General features: G+C 34.4%; 1 protein-coding gene across 2 annotated transcripts in view; it reads left to right on the top strand.

Moving 5' to 3' along the window:
• Positions 1–18,893, top strand: part of SLAIN2 (SLAIN motif family member 2) — a 71,850-nt gene that overhangs the window by 49,547 nt on the left and 3,410 nt on the right. Inside the window, exons 7-8 of one of the 2 annotated variants that reach the window (XM_011362665.2) lie at positions 703–780; positions 18,333–18,651. In XM_011362665.2, the coding sequence (XP_011360967.1) occupies positions 703–780; positions 18,333–18,651 (397 nt within the window). The remainder of the gene's footprint in view (positions 1–702; positions 781–18,332; positions 18,652–18,893) is intronic. The other variant, XM_011362666.1, reaches the window with a different exon arrangement.

The following is an 18,893-nucleotide window of genomic DNA, read 5'->3' as shown; positions in this document are numbered from 1 at the left end:
AAAAAGCAGGATGCTCTGACTGCTCCAAAGCCCTCAGCACTTCAGCACACACCCCTACTCACCCCGTTTTCATATGTGCACAACCCAGATACATTGCTACCCAAAGTTTGAAGTACAAATTAGTTTTATTCTACAAGAAGATGATGTTGAACACATTAAAAGGCACTAGATTGTGACTCCTTTGAGGACCTGCCTGGTTCTGAGTTTTCTTCTCCTTTTTGAGTGTGAGGATTACTGTTTTATGTTAGTGCAATTCATCTAACAATTACTGCTTTGCCAAAGTCTGCTTTTTTTGCATTGGACAAGTACTACATTTATTTTATTCTATACCGTGTGCTTATGTTCATCACTTTTCCCTTAATTAGCTTTGTATTCTTTGCATCCATAGCATGTTTGCTGGTGGTTTGTTTTCTCTTTGATATTTTCATTGGTTTATATATTGTAGATTTTCTCATCTATAAGGACCTATTTCTGAAAGTAAGCACTTTGTACTAAGATTTTCATCCTCTTTCCTTTCCAACTTAATGCACTAAGCATCACTTTAAAATTCCTCTGCTCCTAGGATTCTAACATATTTTCAGCTTTATGGTTTCTGTTCCTTGATAAATTTTCAAGTTTGTATTAAAATATTCAAGTTTATGGAAGCTATAGCCTTTATCTTATCCTTCCAGCCAAATATTACAGTTCCTTATTTTTCAACAGCTTCGCAAAGGCTGAAAAATTTGCCTCGTACTTCTCTCAAAGCCAAACAGTTGCTTCAAACTTCATCTACAAAAAGAGGTAACTACAGCCTCTTACTAAGTTTTAAATTTCAGGAAATGGTTAGGTTAGTTAAATCTTATACCTTTTGGCATACTGAGTCAGTGATATCTGTAGGGCACATTTTAGTCTTTTTTTTTTTTTTTTTTAAATAAAATAATGTTGATTCATTCTCTGTTACTTGGATAAATCCAGAAGAAGCTCATTTTCTACAGAGGTATGTATTGGGATGTTTTTCTGAAATGAATAAATGATATATAGCATTTAATATTAGAGAATTTTATCATTTTTCTTACCAACTTAAAACTAAAGGTCATCTTTTAACTTAATGTTAGATAAACAAATACTTTAAAATGAACTAAATGCCAGACATTCTGTATGTAATGTTTTTCTTCTGACTTTGATTTAGATTTACTTCTCTGCAGGATAAAATGGGAATGCTTTAACATTAGAAGTCTATTGACATTAAACCACAAGTTGTGGTTAACTCAGAATGTTTGGAATATTTATGGAGTGGTAGCTTTTGTAAAATCTAAGAGTTAGAAGAAATATATGAAAGTTGGACACAAAAGCTATCGTATTGGTTCCAAAGATTGGATGTATGGGCAGCTAGAAAGAAGTAGAATTGGGAGAAATTCCTTGGGATCGGATAGAGCAGCAGCAGTAAGAGTGAATAGAAGACTAGGAGGAGATGGGGTGGAAGAAATATAGGCAACAAGGAAAAATATTTCTCCTATCCAGGACATACAGTTTCCTGATAGCTTCAGAACTCAATAAATAACAAAGGTGTATAGGGAAGATAAAGCACTAAAGGCCATTATTTAGAAAGAGGAGATTTGAGATTTGCTTTGTTGAAAAAAAAAAAAAAAAGATTTTGTTGTTAATATTGTTACAAAGGTACTGAAATGGATATTTTACCAAATTCATTGATGAAATGTTTTAGCAATGATTTAGTGCATTAAGTATAATTTAAAGAAATAGTTTTAGACAGTAGAATCTGAAAGAAAGAGAATAGCCCAATAGGAAACTGTAATGTGTGGATCTCTGTGTTTTGAATGTCAGAAGTTGATCATAGGCCTCCAATACAGATGTCTTTTGGTACCATCGTCAGAAATTAGAGTGGATAGATTATATTCTTTTGATGGAGAAGGTGACTTATTAGGGATCATAGAAAAGGGCCTATATGGATATTATTTGAGTACCTTAGCCTTCTTTTTTGAGACTTCTAGATATTTTTGAGTACTTCTAGTGTGGGAAGTAGGTAAAAACAGATGAGCATGAAAGGATTGTGGTGTCTGAAACAGAGCAAGAGATTCTTATACAATAATCAAAAAATAAAGGATTTTAAGTTTATATAAATTGTATTTGTTGTGTGCCCCAAAAGCTGCATCATGTTTGGGGGATCAGGTAGGTTTAAATAATTTAAAAGTTTTGCTTAAAGATTTTATGTTGCTGTTTATTAGGTTAAGAAAATTGTAACTTCTGGCTGATTTTTTTTTTTTTTGCACCTATAGAGGTTACATTATTTCTGTGACTCTGAGCCACCAAACTGCCCTTACTCCATCATGTCAGTAAGACCCAGCCTCGTAATTCCTGGTACTCTAGCTGTCTGGTTGACTTAGTAAAGGGAAAGAAGTTTGTATGTGTGCGTTTGGTTTTGGTTTTGTTCTGTTTTGTTTCATTTTGTTTAATCTCTTATTTAATCCAGACTCTCTTATTTTCTGGTTAATATGATAGCTTAGGGGTCATCATTTTACACTGTAAGTTCTGAACCAATTGAAAAATGGACTAGGTTTTTAAAATACAATAGGACTTAAAATATTAACTTAATTACTGGTAAAGCTGAATTGGCAAATACTTCATAGATCCAAGGCCAAAATGGATTTTCTTGTTTCTCCCTCATCTAGGCTGAAGGGTAGAGGGGTCTGCATTGGACTGTGGGATTCTCTGCTCTTGTAGGGATGTGAGACAGACAGGATTCAGATGCCACATGTTCACAGGTGCCTTTGGCACATTAAACATGTCCAGTAGAGAAAAAATGGACTAGATAGTAAATTGTCACATAAAGCAATTGTCCCATTCTGAGGATGAGTCTATAACATATTTTAGAAAGCTGATATAATTATTTTAAGGGCTCACAGAATTATGGTAAGAGGAAGATGGTTCTCTTAACAACTGGAAATATGGTCACTTTGATTTAAATTACATTTAGTAGTAGCTGGAGTTTAAAGATGGGAAGAAAAGTAAGAACTGTGTTGCCTGGCACAAAGAAACACACCATGAACATTTGTCAGTTGAACACAATCATGCCAATAACTCACAAAGGCTAGATATTTTCTTCTTGCAAGGTTTCTGTGTTTCTTTAGCCCATCCTTCTCTTTGAGGAAAAGAATCCATTGTGTGTTTTTAAGACTTCATAGATATGACTGCTTAAACTGCTTTGATAAAGAAAAATTATTTATTCCCAGTTGTTGGAAACTCAGTGAAAAGGTAAACAGAGCAGAGAGCACACCAAGTCAGGAGGAGGAAATGAAGACTAGTTAGGAAAAGTGAATGTAGAGATCACGACAAATTAATATATAAAAACTTTTATTTAGAAGGAATGAGGCAACTAAAGAGGAGTTAGTGATGATAATTGTCTAATACTGCTTTAATTCACTGTATTTTGAGATACTCAAGGTGAGATAAACAGTGTTTCTAAGAGGCTTTATTGGTATGAGTTTAAAATCTGTTTGATATCAGACTAGCTGAAAATAGAGAACCCAGGAATTTTGTCATTACCCTGGATCCAAAATTTAAAATGTATGTGTTCCTTTTTCTATCAACTAATAAGTATTTATTCAATCTGTGTTATAAATAAGATACACTCATTATATCCTTTCATTTTCTCTGTTCTAACCCCTGTTTACTTATTTTTCTATTGTAGTTGTAGGCAAAGCCAGCCTATGCTGTATACAATTTTTAGATAATTAAAAAGATAGGGATTGCTCCCCTTCCCATGACTTTGTTATGTAAAATTGGGAAAATAGGAAAGGAGAGGAGGCGAAGGGGGCTGGTCTTGGTGCTCCCTCTGAACATGCTCCCCCTGAAATTCCTGTTAGACCATTTCCTGCTATTGTTGGAATGGTAATGGAATAGATTTTATTTACACGTAGGCTTGATAAGGCTTTTATGATTTTCCAAGATTCTTTTTTCCTCTTAAACCTTGACTACCTCTATCAATTTCTTTTGCTGAGAAAGTTCGAGATCAAAATTCTCTGCTGAAGTTTGTGCCTAGATTTTCCTGATTAAATACTGACTGCATTTTAGAATATTAAAGTTACAGCTTCAAGGTCTGTAAAGATCACCTAATTCCAATTAACTTCATTATATTTTTATTCCTCCCTAGCCCCCAAGTTTATCTAGATAAGGCAAAATGCTGCTACCATTAGAGGAAACATTTTTTTACAATAGTAAAACTATAGCTCTTCATATCCTCTTGAGTTTTTCCTTAACTTATACATTAACCTTGTTAAAATATTTCTGTTCCTAATTTGAGATTGTAGACTTGTTTTTTCATAGACTCTGATGCATTTGTCTAAGAACTTAAGGATTGATTAATTTAAAAGGATTTCTAATTTGTAAATATTTTTTAAGCTGCATTTTAAAATATAACACAAAATCAAAAAGCCATATTACATAGAGAGCTTAATGAATTCTTATAAGGCAGTCTACTCCATATCAAGAGACTGGAACTTGCTACCTCAGACACACTCCACCTTTCTACTTCCAAATGTAGTCCATTCTTAATTCTCTCTCCTAAGAGTAGTCATTCTTCTGAATTTTTATAGCAGTCACTTTCTTCTCTGTATGATTTTTATCATCCAAATAATAAAACTATATTAAATTTCTCAGTTTATAATTAAGATTAAATGTCTTAATTCTTCCTTATTGTTCATTTGAAGAAACCACCAGATCGTTTGTCCTGACTATTCTCACAAGCTGGATTTTGCTGGTATCTTTTCCATTGTGTCATTTGGCAGGTTTCTCTGTATTTCCTATAAGTTGATAGTTGGATCTAGATGCTTAATTAGATTCAGTTTTGTTATTTTTGGCAAAATTAACTTCATATGTGGTGGTGCTTCTTCAGCTAAAGATGCATTAAGTGGGGTTACCTCTTTTTTTGTTAGCAGTCATTGATGCTTAATACCTATATCCTTACTTTGTTAGGTACAGTAGTCCCCCTTATCTGCAGGGGATATGTTCTGGGCCCCACGGTGGATGCCTGAAACCTTGGATGGTAGCAACTCTATATGTAACAGTGTTTTTTTCCTATACATACATACCTCTGTAAAGTTTAATTTATAAATTAGGCACAGTAAGATATTAACAATAATAGCTAATAATAAAATAAAAGTTATAACAATATGCTGTAATAAAAGTTATGTGAATGTGGTCTTTATCTCTCTGATAACTGTTATGATAACTGAGACAGATACTAAGTAACTAACTGGTAGGTAGCATATACGGCATGGATAAACTGGTTGAAGGGATGATTCATGTCCCAGATGGGACAGCATGAGATTTCATCATGCTACTCAGAATGGTGTGCACTTAAAACTTATGAATTGTTTATTTCTGGAATTTTCCATTATTATTTCTGGAAATTTTCATTTAGTATTTTAGGACCACTGGTACCTGAAACCTAGAAGCAAAACCACAGATGGCAGGGTGACTACTGTATTGCAGAATTGGATCATTCCAATTCTAACTTTTTGTTTATTTGTCAAAATACTTGTGTGAAGAATAACTTTTCTTATTCTTTGGTCACCCAGCAGTAGTTTCATTAGAAAATTCAGGATAAATACTTGGTTTTTTCTCTTTATTTACTGGTTTACAAAATAAAAAATGGTCAACCTGTCATCCTTCAAAGGTGACCAATATTTTTCTTAAGTATATATCATTATGAATTATATATTTTAACATTTTTATGTGTTTCAACCCATTCTGGATATTTTCCCAACTTTGGTAGAAGCTTCTTCAAGTTGGCTTTCAAGTCTTTTTAACACAACCCTAGTGGTCTTTGATAACTTCTTGCTAACTGTTGTGACAGGATACACTCATTTTTGTACATTTTTTGCCATAGACCTGGATTTAGTCATTTCTCAAAAAGGTCCTAGAAATGGTATTTCAAAACCAAAACTTGATTTTTTATCTATGCTCATTGCTACTGGGCTTGGTCTTCTGTTATTAGAGCTAACGAATATATATACAGATTTGTGTTTATGTATTTTTTAAAATTGAATGCCTTAATGAGTTCATGCCGATACTTCCTATGCAGATTTCAGGGCTTGAGGGTAATTACTTAACCTTTTTAAACTTATATCTTTATCTCCTTCACTCAGCTATAGCAATCCTATCTCTCAGCAACACATAGAATTAGGATATCATTTAGCAATTTGTTTTATCCCATATTATACACAAAATCTAGGGATAGCACTAGGATAATACCATATAATATGATTACCAAAAAACAGTTTATAAAATTTTGCATATGCTTGCTCCTTTTTTTAGTTATCTACTACATAGTCAGATTAAATAACTATTATATGCACCTTCCTTTCTATCCCTGCATTTAAATTATATTTGACGCACACCACCAGTCTGTATGTTATTGTCTTACTAGTCATTTTTCTTGTTTGAAGCTCATTTTCTAGTTGAATCCCCAAGAAGGAGTTATAGGAAAAGTATCCATTTTCTCAATTTTTGCGTGTTGATGACAGCTTGTTTTTATATTTGAAAGTCATTAGCTAGATTTGAAATCTTTGGCTCCCATTTTCTTTCTCTGAGTATCTTAAATATGTTATTCCATTTTTATCAGGAATAAAGAATTGTTTCTTTTATAGCCTGTTTCCGTTACAGCCATTTGTGATCTTTTTATCTGGATGTCCAAAAGATGTTTTCTTTTCCTTTAAAGTTCAATAATTTATGAGAATATGTCTTAGTGTTGGTCATTCTGAGGTGATTTCTCCAGATATATGATGTGTTCTTTCAATATGGAGTTACAAATATTCTTAAATTGCAGACAAGTTCTTTTAAAATTATCGTTTTTTGTGTTTTCACTTGCTTTGTTTTCTTTTTTTTATGAGACTCCAGTTATACACATGTTGGATGTTCTTTGCCTGTCTTCTATATCTGTTGTTCATCTTTCTTACTTTATTCCTGGTCTGTGAAAGTTTCTTTTTATTGTTTATCTTAAAGCATAATCTATTGTGTGGTGACTCTTGTGTTCCTCCTACCTTTGACTTTATTTTGAAATGATTTATTTTACGTCTAGTTCTCTTCTGTGTTCCTTTGCCTCGTTTTTTAGTGTTTCCCATCCTGATTTATGATGTTCTTTCATGTCTTGTATCATTTTCTTAATTGTGTTTAGAATTGAAATACTGTTATAGTTTTCACCTTTTTGTATGTGTGCACAGTGACATGATTTCTAGCAAGGTTCTACCATTAGTAGAGGTGTGTTAATTTGCAACCTCCTCATGAACTTCCCAGCTGTTCTCCGAAACTGGCCCCATTATGTGGAGAGCAGGGGTAGACCAAAGAAAGAGGCAGACCACACCAAATAGGTAGGTGATAGGTTTAATAAGCAAGGGAACTTACTTACAAGGCTGGTTTCTGGTGGCTGCAAGATGAGTAGACCTCCACACCTCCCTACCAGCCTCTTAAAAGTTTATATAGAGGCCTTAACTGGGGTCAGTCACATACTCAGAAGGCGTAAACTGGGTTGTCCTGTAGTCTCAATACCACATTTCTGCCTCAGGGTTGGATCCTGGGAGCAGGAAAGGCAAGCAAAATGCACATTCTAAGGACAGGGGACGGGGTGAGGAGCCTCCTATTGCCTGGGTTCCAGCTCATGGGTCAACTAATGGTAATGGCTTCTCGATGACCTTCAACAAAATATTATTGTTTCTTTTCTCGTTTTCTCTTATAGTAACTTTATGTGAGATTTGGCCTCAATCCTTTTCTATTGCTCATTTTTCCATGAAATTAGTTTTTCTAAGCATTTAAAAAAAGAGCTTGATTTAAGATTTTCTAATTTTATGGCTCTAGAGCTTCCTCTTCTGTTGTTTTGGGAAACTGTTTAAAACTATGGCTGCTTATTTTCTAAGATTTCTTGCCTCTATTCTTCTCCCCTACTTTTAAATTCACCCTTTTAAAAGTATACAAGTTAAGTGTTCTTTAGTATATTTATAGAATTGAGCAGCTCTTAGCACCATTTGATTTTAGAGAGTTTCATCATCTCCGTAAGAAATACTATGCCCATTAACAGCCATTTCCCATTCCCCACTCCTTCCAGCCGCCAGCAACCAGTAATCTTTCTGTCTCTATGGCTTTGCCTACGCTGGCCATTTCATATAAATGGAATCATACAATGTATGATCTTTGTGATTGGCTTCTTTCACTTAGCATAATGTTTCCAAAGTTTATCACATTATAGCATATAATAGTACTTTGCTCCTTTTTATTGCCAAAAAATAACCTATTGTATAGGTATACCAAATTTTGTTTATCTGTTCATCAGTTGGTAGACATTTGAGTTGTTTCCACTTGTTGCCTGTTATGAATAAGGCTCCAAATGTTTTCTGGGAGCATATTTATTTATATCTATCAGTCTTTTCGTATGTATGGAAGAAAAATTAATGAAGCCTATTCCCAGGGGTTACTTCTGCTTCTTATGTTTAATAAATTTTCTCTTGATAACTGTATGCTTACAAAAATAATGGTGAGTCATGTACACTAATGGAAGAAGAAATCAAAGGCTTCTCTATGCCTTGTAATTTTGTTATAATTACTTATCAGCCATTACAAATTTAATATACCTTGGTGTTATATCTTAAGAAATCTGCCTGGGATAGTAGCCTTACAAATAAACTTTCTGAGTCTAGTCGAAAATTAAAATGTAAAATAACATTTTAATTTCTACTCCCAGAGGTGTTTTTCTTTTAGTTCTCGGTAAAGAATACCAATCTGGGAATTAGAAGACTTGAGTTCAAGTCCTAACTTTCCTGCTCAATTGATCTCTATGATTGTGGCAGTTTTCCTTTTCTGTCGAGAAAAAAAGGTTGGCGTAAATCGTCACTAGTAATTCATTTAACAAGGATTTCTTAACTTTATAATGAGAGAATTATATTTATTTCATCTCTGTGGGTTTTCATAATCAGAACTTATTTTAAGTCCTTATTATGTCAGTAACCTGTCACTGATGGTGCATAGACCATTGAGTAACAGGGAAGACGTAACTTAATATAGTAGGTGATAGTCGACAGGGGAGTATTTTTGTCCTTATTCTTTATTTTTAAATAATCGAATGGCATATGTATTTTAATAAATGTTATTCTCCTTATTAGTCATGGTGGCTCATATTTGATATGTGTATTTTTTATTGCAAACTATTTATTGGATATTTACATATTTTTTAAAATCACACAATGTAATTTGTAGTTTGGTGGACACACCACTGTGAAGACAACCACTTGGAGTATCTACTTTTTGTATTGCTAGATACATGTGGGATATATTTAGAAAACATTTTAGATTCAGTGAATATTTATCAAGCTAAAAACAGTTTATAATTTACTCAGTTTTTCCATTTTAGAGTTTTGTAAGTACTTGCTGAATTAGCTAAAACTTAATTAGAAAACAAACTTGTGGTTTTTATCAAATGCTTATTAAAAGACAAAAATGAATATTTTAAAAATCTAAGTCCTCATATTACCCACTGTTGCATTTTAGAGATGACCTAACTTAGATATCAAGGTTAGCATTCTTAGTTATATGTCAGTTTTATAAATAGAGTTCTAATTCTTGCTAGAGTAGATAACACTCCATTTTATGCCTTGTTTTAAGTGTAGTTCTTGGTATCCAAAATGACTAAAAAGAAATTATAACCTGTCGTAATTAATTTGAGCAATAGAGACTAATTTACTTAATCTCCCTATATTTTAGTTAATTTATCAGGACAGCCTAAGAGACTGTCCTGAGTGGCACTGTTGAATACCTTTCTGGAGAACTCAGCTACAGGAGGCTGAAAGGTGCCATATTCCTTAGGCTATGATATGCCTTACAATTTGTGTAGTATTTTACATTTTACCAACAATTTACACACATATTACTCATTTCATCTTCGTAATGACCTTATGATATTTGCTGAGATTTGTTTTTATTAGATTTACAACTAAATATTTCCTTCTTATGAGGACAGTGCAAATGACATTACTTTTTTTGTTTTGTTTTCCATATATTTATTGCTGGTATATAGATATACAGCCAAATTGTGTATGTTACTCTTCCAGCCTGTGACTTTATTGAAGTGAAAATTTCTAGAAGTTGTTTGTAGATTCCTTGGGATTTTTTATGTGAATAATCATGGAGACAGTTTCTTTCTTTATAACCTATATGCCTTTTATTTCCTTTTGGCACTTTCTAGAACTTCCAACACTATGTTGAATAAGAGTAGTGAGAGCATATGTCATTGCCTCATTCCAGATCTTAAAAGGGAATCATTCACTTTTTCATCATTAAGTGTAATATTACCTGTAGATTTTTTTGTAGATACTCTTTATCAAGTTGAAGTTCCTCCATTCTTTTTTTTCTAAGAATGGTTATCATGAATGTGTTGAATTTTGTCAGATGCTTTCTTGCATCAATAGATACGATCATGTGATTTTTCTTCTTTAGCCTGTTTTGTGGTGGATTACATTAATTGATTTTCAAATATTGAACCAACTTTGCATCCTGGAATAAACCCTACTTGATGATGGTATGTAATTTACATATATATATGTAAATTATATTTGCCAACATTTTGTTAAGGAGTTTTACATATGTATTCATGAGAGATTTGGGTCTGAAGTTTTCTTTAATGCTGCCTTTTTTTTTTGTTTTAATATCAAGGTAATACTAGCTTCATAAAATGAATCAACATGCATTCTCTCTTCTGTTTCCTGGTAGAGAGTAGAAAGTATGTTAATTCTTCTGGTATTAATTCTTCATTAAGCATTTGGTAGAATTTCCCAGTGAAACATCTGAGCCTGGATTTCTTTTTTGGCAGGCTTTTGAATTATAAAATCAACTTCATTAATAATTATATGGCTGTTCAACTTATCTATTACATATCAGATGAGTTGTGGTAGTTTGTATATTTTGAGGAATTGGTCCATTTTATCGAAATTGTCAGATTAATGTCTGTAGGAATGTACTCCTTATGATCATTTTGATTTCTTCGGGGTCTGTACTGATATCCCATTTCATTACTCATATTGCTAATTTGTGTTTTCTCTCTTTTTTTCTTCATCAAACTAATCAATATTATGGTCCTTTCGAAAGAACCAGCTCTTTGTTTCATTGATTGTTTTTTTCCTCTATTTTTCTATATTCAGCTTAATAGATTTCTTTATTATTTCCTCCTGCTTGCTTTGAGTTTATTTTACTCACTTTTTCTGGGTTTTTGAAGCAACAACTTATTAAGACTTTTTTTCTTCTTAATTATGACTGACAAATTTTGATATTTTATATTTTAATATTTTGTTCAGTGGCATGTATTTTTTAATTTCCATCGAGAAAGCGTATTGTTTATTTTTCAAGTCATTTTCCTGTTATCTTTTAATTGTTGACTTCTAGTTTGATAGTACTATGATCAGTGATAGTATTTTTTATACTTTTGGTTATTTTTAAATTGTTGAGGTTTGCTTTATGGCCCAGGATATAATCTATCTTGGTGTATATTCTGTGGGCACTTGAAAAGAATGTGTATTGAGTGGACTGTTCTATAAATGTCAATTAGATCTTGTGGTTGATGGTGATATTGAGTTTTCCCATATTCTTGATGATTTTCTGTCTAGTTCTATCAGTTGTTGAGAGTCTCCAACTATAATTGTAAATTTGTTGATTTCTCCTTTCAGTGCTGTAAGTTTTTCCTTCACATATTTATAGCTCTCTTCTTTAGTACATACACATTTAGGATGGTCATGTCTTCTTGGTAGTTTGACTCTATTATCATTATGTATTATCTTTGCTCTTGGTAATTTTCTTTTTAATTACCTGATGCTAATATAGCCACTCTCATGCTTTCCTTTTGTGTTGTTTGCATGATATATGTTTTTACATCCTTTTACTTTCAACCTCCCTATATTGTTATAGTCGAATGAGTTTCTTGTAGACAGCATAAAGTTAGGTCATGTTTTTTAATGCACTCTGCCAAATCTCTGTCTTATAATTGGTGTAGATAGACCATTTACATTTCATGTAATTATAGATATGCTTAGGTCACCATGTTATTTGTTGTTTTCTAGGGTTTTTTTTCTATTTCTCATTTCTCTTATTTTCTATTTCCTTCCTTCCTCTGCATTACTCAGACGTTCTTTAGAGTCTGTTTTATCTGTAGTGTTTTTGAATGTATATATGTTTGCATAGTTATTATAGTGGTTGCATTACATTATGTACAGATAATGTATCACATGTATATATATACATATCAGTTTATTGGTGTCATCATTTTACCAGTTCAAGTCAAATATATAAACTTTACTTTCCTTCCTGTCCCTTTATCCTTTCCCATTTAAAATTTTTTTAAAATATTTTCTCTACATACATTTCCTGCCACTTCAGTGTTATAATTTTTTCTTCAACCTTTACATATAATTTTGAAAACTCAAGGAGTGGAAGAGTCTGTTGTTTTTGCCCATATTTTTGCTTACCCAGTTCTTCCTTTCTGATATTCCAAAGTCCTCCTTTTTATCACTTTCTTTCTGTTTAGAGAACTTCTTTAGCCATTCTTTTAGGGTAGGTTTGCTGGCAACAAATTCTCTTGGTTTTCTTTTGTCTGAGAAAGTTTTGATTTTCCCTTAATTCTTGTAGGATATTTTCTCGGTTTGACATTTCTTTTTTTCCTCTCGTGAAAAATATTTTGCCAATTTCTTCTGGCCCATATGGGTTATGATAAGAAATCCACTATGGCTAGAACCCTTTTTCCTCTATAGACTAGGTGTTTTTTCTTTCTCTTATTTCAAGGTTTTTCTTGTCTGTAGTTTTCAGGAGCTTGACTATGATGTGCCTTGGCATGAATTTCTTTGGATTTATCCTATTTGGTGTTTGCTAAGCTTCTCGAATCAGTATGTATATTCTTTGCCAGATATGAGTCAGTCATTATTTCTCAGCATACACTTTGTCCTCTCTCTTGTTTCTCCTTTCCTCACAGGACTCTGATGACATGCAAATATCAAGTCTTTTGCTATAGTCCCATGGGTCCCTTAAGCTCTGTTTTTTTGTTTTGTTTTGGTTTGGTTTGGTTTGGTTTTTTTCAGTCTATTTTCTTTCTGTTGTTCAGACTGGGTAATTTCTTTTGTTCTGTCTTCTAGTTCACTGATTCCTTCCTTTGTCCTCTCCATTTTGCTCTCGAGCCTATCTATTGAGTTTTTTATTCTGGTTACCATATTTTTCAGTTTTAAATTTTCCATTTGATTCTTTATGTCTGTTTTTTTGCTGAGACTTTCTATTTTTGCAGGTTTCAAGTGTTCAGAATTAACTAAGCAGTGTTATGATGACTACTTTAAAATTTTTGTCAAATAATTCTAACATCCCTTGATGTTAACTTCTATTGGTTATCTTTTTTCATTCAGTTTAAGATCTTCCTGGTTCTTGGTATGATGAGTTGTTATTGAAATCTGGACATTTTTGCATTATGTTATGAGATTCTGGATCTTACTTAATAAGCCTTTCTCTGATACCACTCAGACAGTTAGTAGATGAGGGGCAGGGGCATTTTGTTACCGCTCAGTTGGAATAGACTAAAAGCCCAGGTTCTCTACTTAGTCTCTCTTGATACCCAAGGGGGAGGGGCCAGCTGGGTGGAGGAAGGAATTCTGGCTCACTACATTGTCTCCACTCACCCTGTGGTAGAAGTGGTCTTGTTACCACTAAGCAATCATGAAAGTCCTGACTGCCCACTAAGCCTCCTCTGACATCAACACAAGGAGGAGGGAGAGTACCTCATTTACTGCCTTCTCTTACTCCTCCCTGAAGAGGGTGTTATGGTGCCTTGTTAAGCCTCACAAAGATAGAAGTCTGGGCTTCCCACTGATCTTTACTGGCATGGGTGGGAGGTAGGGCCACAGTTTTTTCTGTAGTATTTGGCTGGAATAGAAAATTATTATCTAAAAGTTTTCTTTCCTAGTCCTTGGCCAGAGACAGCAGACTTTTTTGGTCTGTCATACCCACTGGCTTTTCCAGGTTGCCAGCTTCTTTCGCTCACTTGGTGATAGATGAGGCAAAAAGAAAACCCTGGGAGTTCATTACTATGTCATTCCTCAAGTTTCAAGGACCTTAGATAGTCTTTCTTATCTCTGCTTTTCAAAGTCTTCTTATGTTTGTTTTATATGTAATGCCCAAGGTTTTAAATTATTCTTAGTGGGAGAAATAGGTAAAAATACATCTATTCTATTTTCCCAAGTCAAAGTCTAAGATTCTTATTTTTTAAAAATGTCAGGAGACAACTGTTTCCTTGGCATAACTATTAATAGTTAAAATAGTGGTCAAAAGCTTCTCCAGAAAAAGAGATGCTTTTTTTAAAGCTTATTTTTAAGATAAGATTTGAGTAAGATATTCAAAACGTTATAGATATCTTCCAATATTTATAAGGCTATCTTGTAGAAATGAAACACTCTCAGTCTCATCAATATAATCTGCCTAATTTCAACATATCCTTTATATCAGTCACCATAAGAAGGAAGCCTAGGACTCCTCGGTCATCCCCTATCCACCAGATTGTTGTTCACGGTGTCTTATTGCATCTCTTAATCTGACCTCATTTCCATCCATCTCCATCTCCATCTCCCCAGGTTTTTACAAATTACTCTTTGGAACTCATGATCCTCCTCTGAACTTTAGAGGAGGACATTATTGTTGGAGAGTGGACACTATAAAGTTTTACTGTCTGAAACCTGTGTCCCCACTAAAAATCTCGGTTGAAAGGCTCACAACTATGGTAAAAGCTAGGACTGAAGATGGCTTTTCTGGAGTTGGTACTGGAAGGAACAGGTCCAGTCCCCACCTTTAGGTAGTGGCTAGAGGAATTAGAGACATAGAGCCTCAGTCATCCAGTTGTCCAGTGAGCCTTCAGGAAGAGGGTGAAATAACTTGGGTAGAGATTGGTCTGGCAAGGGAGACAAAAGTGGAACTATAGAGAATGGAATTGAGAAAACATTTTTATAGTCACCAATAGAAAGGGTAAGGTGGGTTATGTAAGGTAAAAAAAAAAAAAGAAAGAAAGAAAAAAGAAAAATCTTTTGTGGACAAGATTCAGTTTGTACCAGAGAAGACTGTAACAGTTTTTGGGAACCAAGACATGATTGATTCGAGAGCCATTATTCCCAACTATGGCTCTACTTTATCTTCATTCCTCTTTTTTTCCCCAAAAGGTCTTTTAAGATTTTTATATTATTCACTTTTAGAAGTTTAATCATGTTGTTCCTTGGTGTGGCATTCCCTGATTTTTTGCCGTGATCGGGTATTTTTTTAAACTACTTAAATGTGTGAATTTATAATTGTCACCAAATTTGGAAGATTTTCCACCATCCTTTCTTCATATCTTTTTCTGTCCCACCCATATTCTCCCTCTATCTGTTAAACCATGTAATATTGACCTCTAAGTTACCGAGGCTTTATCATTTTATTTTTGAATCTTTTTATTCACTGTTTTGCTTTAGTTTGGATAATTCTTATTGTTATGTCTTCAGGTGCCTCTTCTTCTGCAGCATCTAAACTATTCTCATCCACTGAATTTAGCATTTTGGATATATTGTAAGCTTTTTATCATAAAAGTTCTGTCTAGTTCTTTCAAAAATCTTTTATTTCTCACCTCATTATATTTATATTTTTCTTCATAACCTTAAGCATATATGTAGTAGCTTCTTTAAGGTCCTTGTCTGCTAATTCAGTCATCCCTTTGACTGCTTGGTCTGTTTCTGTTGACTGATTTTATCCTGGTTTGGTTATCATTTTTCTGTTTCTCTTATGTGTACTAATTTTTTATTAGATAGTGTACATTATGAAGTTTGTTCTGCACTGGATTTTATCTTCTTTTAAATAGTGTTGGACTTTGCTGTGGCAAGCAGTTATTTATGGATCAGTTTGCTCCTTTATAGCAGGGATCAGCAAACATTTTCTTAAGGGCTAGATTGTAAATATTTTAGGATTGTGTGGAATATGGTCTCCGTTATAACTACTTAACTATGCTCTTGTACCTGGAAAGCAGCCATAAACAATATATAAACACATGGTGTTGACATGTTCTAATAAACCTTTATTTACAAAAACAGTTTCCTTGCCCATGGCTGATAGTTTGCTGACCCTTTCTTTAGAGACTTGTTTTTAAGTTTCGTTAGAGTGGATTTAGAGTAACTTTATTCTAGGGCTACTTTGTTTCTTTTGGAGTGTCTCCTGACTGCTCCGGATGTTTGGCAAGGATTCTTTAACTGATTGAAACTCAAATGTTTCCTAGTTCTCTATGAGCTTTGGAGATTGTTCAGTTTACAGTGCTCCAGGCCTCCTTTGCTCAGTCTCACAGATTCTGTTTAGTATGTGCACAGCTCAATATTCAGCCAAAGATTCAAGCAGACCCCTACGCTGAGTTTTCAAGGTCTTCTGAAGCAGCTCCCTCCTCCAAAGTACTCTATTCCTCAAATTCCAGTTTTTCTCTTCTTAACTCAACAATATAACTTTGCTTAGGATCCTCCTCCTTTGTACTGCTCTATACAGTCCAAAAGTGTCTCTGGACTACCCACTCCCACCCCCCAAAATATAAAATAAAGTAAAATAAAATAAAATACTGACAGGGCACACCACATTTATTTTCTTTCTCTCAGGGATCACAGTCATGTATTGCCTGTTGTCCAACATTTGAAAACTGTTGAATGTTTTGCCCAGTTTTATAGGTGTTTACAATGAAGAGTTAAGCCCCTTCCCAGTTTTGCCATAATAGCAGGAAGCTTCTATGATGATTTTAAAATAAATACCTGAGTTCCATTCCAGATTAGATTTTCTGGCCTGGTGCCTAGGATTCCATACTTTTTCTAAAAAGTTCCTTGGGATTCTGACACGATCAAGTTTGAGAATCATGGCTCTTAAGTTTTAGGAACCAAATAGACATAATTTGAGCACACCAAGTACTGAGGCCTCATATACCTTAAGTACAGAGGTGCTGACTTTTGAGACTCCGATCAGACAGAAGGCAGAAAGATCAGCTGGGAAGGAAAGATGCTATGTACAAAAACCATATTGAAGATAAAAGATGTATTTCCCCTATTTTTGAGTTTTGAAGCTAAGGCTTATCCTCTCTTCTTCTGCCCAGATACCAGATGAAAACAGTGACCAGACTCATCCATTCTTTCTTTTCCTCCCCACTACTATGGTAGACCTTAAAGTTATTTATATCTTTGAGATGGATTAGTAGAAGTGAGGAGGATGAAGACGTGTAAAATTTTCTCTTTCTAAGGTCTTAAGGACCACATCCCCGGCCCAAGCTTTCTCTTCACTCATATCCTCTCCAAACTAATAGAGCTTGAGGGGGAATACGGTGACCTTTTCCTGCTTCTGATCCATTCCTGCCCCCACCCCCGTTTTCTCTGAACACCATCCAAGAGTTCTTCATTTAGGTTAAGCATGTTAAAGTAATATTTTTTAAATTTTTATTGTGTATAGCCATCCATGGGCATTTGAAGAAACTAAAACTGATATCTGTGTAGGTCATTTATCCATACAGAATACACAGGGAAGGATGAATGTGTCCCCTAGGAGATCTGAACCTATGTTGCTAAGGGACCACCACAGTAATAAAATTTATTTGAATTTATTTTGGCTTAAAAAGTAGTACAAATAATACATTTTATTCTTTCATGTATCAATATTTGTTTTAATATAAAAAATATTTTAACGTTCCACTTAGAATTGACATTACAGAAAAATGTACTATCTTTATCCTGTGACTTCATATACCTCTTGCTATGCCCCTGTATTAGTAACTTCCTGCTGGTTGAAGCACAACAATAGAAGCAGTTTTGTTTTAAATAATTTTTAGTTTTGAAATTTTAAGTTACATTATAGTCGTTACAGGTACACCCACCAGATGCTTGATACATGTTTGCATCAGTGTTCCTTTGAGGGGAAAGTGTGTTTCAAATTCTAGTCTGGTAGTCAACCTATTTTTTGCCTCTAGAATGAGGCCCAGGTTAGTGCCCCAGTGAAACAGAATCCTGCAATGCCCTTTGCTCTTCTGGTATTATGGGTTCTGAGCTGACCTAGTTAAAACACTGTTGTCAAAGATGGTTACAATTCTCTGAGTAAGGACTTGTGTTATTTAGGGCTTACCAGTTATTTTTTTTAATTAGCCCAGAAATATTCTTATCCCTTGCGTTTCTATAAATTGTGTTTTCGTGAATGCGGGTGTACTGGTACCCAGTCATCAAGTGTAATATAAAGCAGTGATTTTACTTACACCTGTTTTCCACTGAGAACATTGGTTTTTCTTTCCCATTCTGCAGTACTTTCTCCAGGCAAATTCCGCTCTCCTGCAGCACCATCTCCTTTGGCTCTCCGGCAACCAGTAAAAGCATTTAGTAACCATGGCTCTGGTTCTCCTGGTAGCCAAGAAACAACACAACTCACACAAACCACCTCCTCACCTGGGCCTCCTGTGGTTCAGAACACAGTCTCAGCAAATCCTCCCAGCAATATCAACAGCACTACTCTAACCAGACCTGCAGGGACAACCGTGATGAGAAGTGGCTTGCCCAGACCCAGTGCCCCTTCTGCTGGGGGTATACCAGTGCCTCGCAGCAAACTTGCACAGCCTGTTCGCAGGTAAGTGGCAGATGCTCTGTTTCAACATTGTTGGGCATAGGAAAGTGGGTAGATTAGAATTACCATCATCTTTGCATTCAATAGTGAACACAGAGTCTTAGTGAACATAGAGAGTCCTAACTAAGTGTGTTCCCAGTGGAGTCTTAGCACAATTTGAATAAAACATTTCTTTATTTGCCTAAGACTAAACTAAAGACCTTCAGTTCCAAGTGTGTCTGTCTTCAGAGTCCTTTTCAGACTAT

The sequence above is a fragment of the Pteropus vampyrus genome, unplaced genomic scaffold, assembly GCF_000151845.1.
Source record: "Pteropus vampyrus isolate Shadow unplaced genomic scaffold, Pvam_2.0 Scaffold77, whole genome shotgun sequence".
Lineage (NCBI taxonomy): Eukaryota > Metazoa > Chordata > Mammalia > Chiroptera > Pteropodidae > Pteropus > Pteropus vampyrus.
This window is presented reverse-complemented; position numbering and strand designations above follow the sequence as displayed.